The sequence below is a fragment of the Engystomops pustulosus genome, chromosome 6 (assembly GCF_040894005.1).
Source record: "Engystomops pustulosus chromosome 6, aEngPut4.maternal, whole genome shotgun sequence".
In the NCBI taxonomy this organism is placed as follows: Eukaryota; Metazoa; Chordata; class Amphibia; order Anura; family Leptodactylidae; genus Engystomops; species Engystomops pustulosus.
Window position 1 is genome coordinate 58,707,998 of NC_092416.1, and position 8,350 is coordinate 58,716,347.

General features: G+C 42.3%; 1 protein-coding gene across 1 annotated transcript; it reads right to left on the reverse strand.

The window, feature by feature from the left end:
* Window positions 1-236: 236 nt before the first annotated feature.
* RPL22 (ribosomal protein L22) lies at window positions 237-7,961 on the reverse strand. Its single transcript, XM_072156235.1, has 4 exons — window positions 7,807-7,961; window positions 5,419-5,523; window positions 4,003-4,127; window positions 237-435 (listed from the first exon to the last, which is right to left on the reverse strand). Exons 1-4 carry the CDS (start codon window positions 7,816-7,818, stop codon window positions 291-293), a joined length of 387 nt encoding a protein of 128 aa, XP_072012336.1. The 5' UTR covers window positions 7,819-7,961; the 3' UTR covers window positions 237-290.
* Window positions 7,962-8,350: the final 389 nt, after the last annotated feature.

Genomic DNA, 8,350 nt, shown 5'->3' on the forward strand with positions numbered 1-8,350 from the left:
CTCAGGGAGGACAAAGGCTGACCGAGAGACCCAGACCGCCAGTTGTACACAAGCAAGTATGTTCCCTTTAGAGGTCTTGTGGTGTCCATGCTTCTCCAAGCTAGTTTTCATTCTCAGACTAGTAACTAAAAGGTCTGTGATGCAGCCCCTATGACCCAAGCCCAGACTACAGGACAAAAATGGCTGGATCACATGACCACATCTCAGCAGCGAAACGACTACAATGAATACAAGGCTCTTTATGTTATTTTTTATTTTGAGTAATACAAAATGCATCCAGATCTAAAACTTTAATCTTCATCCTCTTCCTCCTCTTCATCCTGGTTGATCTGGAAGTATCTCAATTCATAACTTTCCTTGCTGTTGGCAACCACACGCAGCCAGTCACGGAGGCTGTTCTTCTTCAGGTATTTCTTAGTCAGGTATTTCAAGTACCTACAAGACAGAGTATTATTTATTTAAAAGACATTACCAGCAGGAGAAAAGTATTGTAAAACAAGCACACTGATATACTGTTGTGCACCCACTCTGGCAGGATCTGCTCTTCTTTTAGCTTACTATTTCCTGTTTTGTGTTTTTTTTTTTTTTTTAAAAAAGGCTTTAAAAACTACGCAAATGAGACTGAGGGGCTTCAGGCTATATTAACACATATAGAGCCCCTCAGGCTTAATTTTTGAAGGCTTTTTTTCATAAAAACCAGGACATAAGAAGCTAAAAGAAGATCTTGCCTGAGGAGGCACACACCAGTATATCAGTGTGCTTGGTTTACAATCCTTCGTCCTGTTGGTAGATGTCCTATAAAGATTCACTAAAACAAAATACAATTCACCTCCATCTTTACATGTGACTAAAGTGTAAACTTTGGAACTTGAGTTGAAGGTTGAAAAACATCTGCCATCATCCAAAAACAGCACCACACCTGACCATGGTTTGTACCCGCATTTCAACTCCGCTCCATTAATCTTTGTGAATCCTAGTTGCAGTACCATCACAAGCCATGGTCAGGTGTGGCGCTGTTTGGGGAAGATAGCCGCCATATTTTTCAATCCCCAGACAACCCCTATAACTCAGCAGTGGTTTATTTCCCTGCAGTGCTCCAATGGTGAAAATGACATCAATTGCCTAAAGAAAGTCTACCAATAAGACTCCAAGGGACTGAAATAGACTGACAAATGCAGCATCATCTTCATTACTTGCACTGATCTGTAAAGTTTACCATTAGTATAGGGCAGTGATGGCGAACCTTTTAGAGACTGAGTGCCCAAACTACAACCGAAATCCATGTATTTACCGTGAAGCGCCAACATGAAATTTTAAGCAGTAACTTATTGCTACCTGTTCTTTCACATCTTGCAATTGTATTAGCGGTTTGAGGCCACCAGTTAAAAGAAGAAGGGCAAATTCATATTATCATTGTAGCTTCTCTCCAGGGTCTCTCTGTAAAGGAACAATGGTCGGGTCCAACATGATGACCTCCAAAGATAATACGGTTCTGTCAAAACCTCACCTTTCCTGCAGTTCCAAACAGCCAACAAAGTGTCGAATAGCACTGAGAGAGCAGCATCTCTTAATTTGCCTGGGACTGCAGGAAGATTGGAAGTGTTTGGTGAACTCTGTCCTAGGGTGATGGCCTGAGTGCCCATAGAAAGAGCTCTGAGTGCCACCTCTGGCACCAGTGCCATAGGTTCGCCATCACTGGTATAGGGTATGCTGCATACTACAGCTCCTTTGGTTACTTTAGACCACAAGCTTGGCCCGTGAATATGGAACCGTTTGCTGGTCAGATCCAACAGACTGAACGCAATGCAGTGTATGGGAGCCTGCACAAAATTGGATTCCCATCCACTGCACTGTGCTCACTGTGTGGGATCCAACATGCCCACTCTCCAGGTTCCAGGACAGCATGTTTGTCTGTAGTGGCTATATTTAGAAACCTGCAGTCAGCCTTCTTGATGACACTATTTCAGGGGACAGCATATGGATGGAAGAAAGAAAACTCATTGTCAAGTTGTCCTCACTGTTTACTATGTTTATTATTAGATTTTGGGTGTTCTATCCCAACCTCAAACCATTGAAAAACTTTATATAATTTATTTATAACATACACACCATAAAATCAATTCAATGTATATTAGCGGTGTATTCTGCAATAGTAAAACACAAAGCTGCTTTTTGCTACATTTTGACATACCTAACAATTGTACTTTCTAGTGTCTTCATTAACGACTTGTGACATATTAGTATAAGGAAATAAGGGCGGGAGTTTGCTACATATTGAAGCAAACACCCACTGGTAACACCCGCAATCAGTGCTGCCACCGATCAAGGTCATCAACCCTGTGAAAGCTGCTGGTGGCTGAAGGCACATGGGAATATGCTAGAATAAACATGCAGTAAACTCACACAGCTTCATACACCAAAGTACGATAAAGTTAATTGCGTGAGAAGATGGCAAAGTGAAGAAATTAAGTTAAGGTTTCCATTTTTTTTTTTTTTTTTAACATAAAATCTATATACCATATTTTTCGGACTATAAGGCGCACAAAAAAATCCTTTGATTTTCTCAGAAATCAAAGGTGCGCTTTATAGTCCAGTGCGCCTTATATATGACAACAGCTGCCTGAACTGTGCATAGGTCTGCCACCTGCTGGTCATTTATCCTTATAATCCGGTGCGCCTTATATATGAATCTAGAAGTTTTAGCAGGCATTTATTGATGGTGCGCCTTATAATCCGAAAAATACGGTAGTTTATTATACCTCTGAGCACTCTGACCCAAAGAATAAAGGAGAAGTGTTAGCACAATGGAAGTAGAGCCCACAAGAAAATGGTGCAAATGTACCAATTTCACCTAATTTTGAATTATTTTCCACACTTCCCTGTAGACAGCATAGAATTATAAATACTGTCACAATGAAGTACAATTTGTTTTTCAGAGCATGGAAAATCTTAAAGTTATAGATTTTTGAAGATGAGTGAAAAATTTTAACAAAAAAGGCCAATAAATGTAGGGTCACATTCCCTTTATTCTTGGGTTAGTAAAATCTGTTAGATACCAAAATATTACCAATGAACCTACAACTTTTCCAGCAAAACATAAGCCCAAAAATAAATTAACCTTGAAATGTGAGGACAGTAAAAAGTTAAAACTCACAAAAAGAATTCAGACTGGGAAAATAAAGTTATGTTATACAGCATAGTGAACACCATAAATTAAGAACTAGAAAAAAAATAAATAAATTTGAGCAAGAACTGCTTCCCCCCCAAATTTCCCCTTCACTTGAGGGTCAATAAAAGTGGAACTTTATGTACACCAAATCGTGCACTTCTCATTTTCACTCCCCATTTCCAAAATTCCATAACTTTTTTACATTTCCATATACAAAGCCATATAAGGGATTGTTTTTCCGCTTAAAAATTGTACTTCCTAGTACAATATAATATAATATGGTATATAATATTTTATGCTGTGTACAGGGGAAAAAAATTCCAAAATGCAGTGAAATTAACAAAAAAGCCCACATATTTGCACCATTTTCTTTTAACATGCCCCCGGCAGCTTTACCAGATACATTTAAACAGGTAACACCCGCGTTAAGTGCCTCCGATGTTAGCGGTGGGCGCGTTTGCTGCATTATGTCGAGAACCGTCTTCATACACTCGCTGCCGTAACATGAGCATTATGGCAATGTGGGAGATGTGGGCTCTGCATAGTACTGTGTACACGTGGGGGATGCACCACATATGTAATTGTACAAGTTTTTTTTCAAATTTTATATTTCAATATTTATTTTGCCCTCCTTTACAAGCAGAACATTGACCACTTACAACAATATTTCCAATCTTCACAGAACAAGTGGCATAGTTTATACACTGAATACAGGACAAAGGCAGGGGTATAATATGAGACAGCTGTGAATATTCCATGAAAAAATTTTTTTAAAAAACCCAAGTAAATCCCGTGGGAATGGAAGGATTTTAAGTCTTGTTCTCAACACTCACCTCTTGGAAAATGGTACTTCTGATGTCACAGTGATTTTGCTCTTGCTTCTCTCGATGGTGACAACACCACCACCTAGGTTGCCAACCTTCCCATTTACTTTGATGCGGTCGTGCAAGAACTGCTCCTGTAATGTATTGCGGAAAGTCACAAACAGGATCTCACAATCATCAAAGAACCCAACATTAAGTTTTAGTTTTCCAAAAGCCCCATTGAGGGAACAAAAACAAACCCTGACAGTGTCTTCCACCAGAAGTCCCCTTTATGATGTCCAGATATCCTTGTGAGACCCCTTTTAAACTATTTAAATGGTTATGAGGAAGTAGTATGTATCAGGGTGCATGGGAAGAATGTGACAGAGATAGAAAAACAGTATGACTATCTCATGGTATCAAAGTATGATCTCACACAAGCTCCCCCCATTTACTTTAAAGGGAACCTGTCATCAGAAATTGGCCTGATAAACTATTTCCAGTATGTTGTCAAGCAGCTTCTAGATGATGTTTCTTTCATGGCTCAGTGTGATGCCATCATCCATAAAATCAACTTTTAAGTGAGATGTAAATTGGTTGTATTAAGTCAGGGAAGCGGAGAGTTTAACACTAAATTCAAGCTCTCTTTATGCCTCTGAGCACCTGTGATTGACATCATGTGCCAGACTTCAGGAGATCTGGTCAATGAAGTCCCAGGACGCAAGACCATCAATTACAGGGATTATTCTAAGGCGGTGAAAGCTTAAAGGGAACCTACCAAAAATCTTTGGCCCTCGTGCAATAATCCTGCTATCTCCTCAGTGGCTCAGAGGCCACGGCCCGCTGTTCTGCGCATGCGCAGACGGCAGGATTGTCACACGAGGGTGCGCAGCTACGAGGAGCTGCACGTCGAAGATTTTTGGTGGGCGGAAGGAAGAGGCTACCGTGGCGCGGAGTAGCCACGACGTGTGGCCCCAGCTCCGGCTACTCCACGCCCCAGTAGCCACGTTCAAAATTTACTTATTTGCTCAATAAAAGTTTCCAAACTATTGCAGGGACGTGAGGATTAGCCCTTAAAAGGGCTATCCTCACGTCCTATAGATCCACCTACCACCCTATCTACCTTTATAGGTAGATATGTGGTGGTAGGTTCCCTTTAAAACCAATTTACATCTTACTTCAACGTTTCTGGATGATGCCGCCACACTGGCCCATGAAAGAAACACGATCTAGAAGCTGCTCAACAACATACTGGTAGTGGTTTATTATGCCAATTCCTGTTGACAAGTTCCCTTGAACAGGAGGGAGCTGCAACCAGGTCAGCAATATGCTGAAATGTATGAGAAATGCAAACTATGTGCAACAGATATAAAGATATCCAACTTTATTCATATTATAATTATGCATTTTCCCATCATTTTTTTCTTATGGTGGAACCTAACTTACAAAGTTAGCAGCGTCCATGATGCCATCTTCCACGGGGTGTGTGCAGTCCAAGGTGAACTTCAGCAGCTGCTTCTTCTTCTTGCTGCCTTTGGTTGTGGCCTTTTTCTGGATGAACATAGAGCAACCAATAATTAGGTGTCAGCAATTTCTAAAAGTGTGTGTCTATATACATTATTGCAGATCAATTATCAGAGTTGTGGTATGAATGCACACAAATGTGTACACTAAACAGGGCGCTAACAGGTGAATGAACGTAGACAAGTTAAGAACCCCCTTCACAACGCTAAAAACATATGAACGTGCTCAGCCTGAGAAACCAGGACTGCAGGTGTACAACAGCGCCATACTGTGATTATAGTACAGAGCTCTTGTCTGGGAAGTTTTATGTCGGCTCCTTGGAGCATATGTCACTTTGATGCTCAGAGTCCCTTCCTCAGCGCTGCTCAGTCCACAAAATGCGCCTGCTGTTCAGTCCATGATTCAGGGACTGACCAAATTTGTGTTTTTATAACTTAAGCCCCTTTTCCTCTGCAAAGTAGCGATTTAGCTTTGATTGGAAAAGCAACTACGTGGTACCCAATGTCAAAAATACATGCTCTGATGACATAGCTAGTGATGACCAGTCAGAAGCAGCATTTAGATGTGACCCCATAGTAAAACATTAGATTGCTTGGTACATAGTCTCCCTACAGTAGACTGATACCTGTAAAACAACAAGTGGGGATAGAGCCAAATAAAGGTTGTTCTGTAGCCATGGCAGAATGTATAGAAATATGATGCAAGGACTTTGTGTCCCAGGTACTGTAAATACTGTGCCACTAGCGGCATTACAGTTTGTCGGCAGACAGGGTGTCATCGCATCATATTCATCTGCAGCCAGCCTAAAGGGACATTAACATGGCAGATCTGTGCTCACTGAACCAGATGACGGCCTACATAAACTTCTATCGCTCCCAGTCGCGGCACTACCGCACGGCTGCAAAGTATACAATTGTCCTATACTTTGGTAGATTTGGGGCATGGGAGGTGGGTTGAAGAGCATCAGCCCACCCAGCTTCTCCTCCCGGCCAGGATCCCAGGCGTTAATTTAAAGCAAAACACCGGTGGCTTGTTCCTGATCGCAGGCGTAGCCATAGAAACAGGCGTATTGGTAGGCGCGGATTAGTCTGCGTTTTCAAACGCAGACAAAGCGGTGCGTGTGGCACCGGCCTTAGGGAGATTACGGACTGGTTTTCAATATCTGTACATTATGTGACAAATACATGGTAAGTGAAGTATGTATATTATATGGTCTATTACAGATGAGTGGCCTGATTATAGAGCTCTGTACATTATAACATATACTATAGATGAGTGGATGGGTAATATAGCCCTGCACATTATACTGTATATTACAGATGAGTGGCCTGGTAATATAGCCCTGCACATTATACTGTATATTACAGATGAGTGGCGGGGTAATATAGCCCTGCACATTATACTGTATATTACAGATGAGTGGCGGGGTAATATAGCCCTGCACATTATACTGTATATTACAGATGAGTGGCGGGGTAATATAGCCCTGCACATTATACTGTATATTACAGATGAGTGGCGGGGTAATATAGCCCTGCACATTATACTGTATATTACAGATGAGTGGCGGGGTAATATAGCCCTGTACATTATACTGTATATTACAGATGAGTGGCCTGGTAATATAGCCCTGTACATTATATTGTATATTACAGATGAGTGGCCTGGTAATATAGCCCTGTACATTATACTGTATATTACAGATGAGTGGCCTGGTAATATAGCCCTGCACATTATACTGTATATTACAGATGAGTGGCCTGGTAATATAGCCCTGCACATTATACTGTATATTACAGATGAGTGGCCTGGTAATAGAGCCCTGCACATTATACTGTATATTACAGATGAGTGGCCTGGTAATAGAGCCCTGCACATTATACTGTATATTACAGATGAGTGGCCTGGTAATATAGCCCTGCACATTATACTGTATATTACAGATGAGTGGCCTGGTAATAGAGCCCTGTACATTATACTGTATATTACAGATGAGTGGCCTGGTAATATAGTCCTGCACATTATACTGTATATTACAGCGCCGCCGACCTGTGGCTCCCCATACCCGGCCATCCCCTCTGCAGTCCCGGCCGTGCGGCTCTCCCTCCCCCGCTCCCGGCTGCGCCCAGGCCTCGGCTCCTCACGCTGCACGCGCCGCGCTCCTGCCGCCAGCCTCTCCCGCACACACACGGCCGGGACTCGGCAGCCCCATCACCCTCAGTGCGAGGAGGCAGCGGAGAGCCGCGGAGCCGCCGCCGGGAGCAGGGAGGCCCAGGCTGAACCCCAAAACGTGAGCAGCTCCTTACTGACCAACGGAGCCATGGCGACCTCAGATGGCTGAAAGGAAGAGGAAGCCCCCGCACATGCGCTATGTAATCAGGCTAAAGAAAATCAAGCGTCGAGCTAATCGCTGGCCTCTAGTGCGCATGTCTGTACAGAGCCCGAGGCCGGTGTGCGGCTTGTATTGTCTGTTTACCAATAGAAAGCATGGAGTAGTCACTGGCGACCTGTAGTTCAAAGTTCTCCAAACCCCAATGACATCTTAATTTATATCATAAACGCACAATATTTTCTTCTTGACTCATGCTTGTGACATACATATCGTTCAGCTTGCGTTTTTTAACGCTTTTTAATAAAAGCTGACATTTTTAGGCTGCATTCACACACGTTTTTTTTAATGCAATCTGAATGTATAAGAAAGTATACATGGAAGAGCCTTTCCAGAATGCTTATGCGTTTTCACAGAGTCGCTTGTGTTCTTGAATGAGCACCACTAGGGACATGGAAACACGTGTCTAGTTTTTGGTAGTTTTTGTCTTGGGCTTTCCTGATTTATCTCTGTGGTTGATAAATG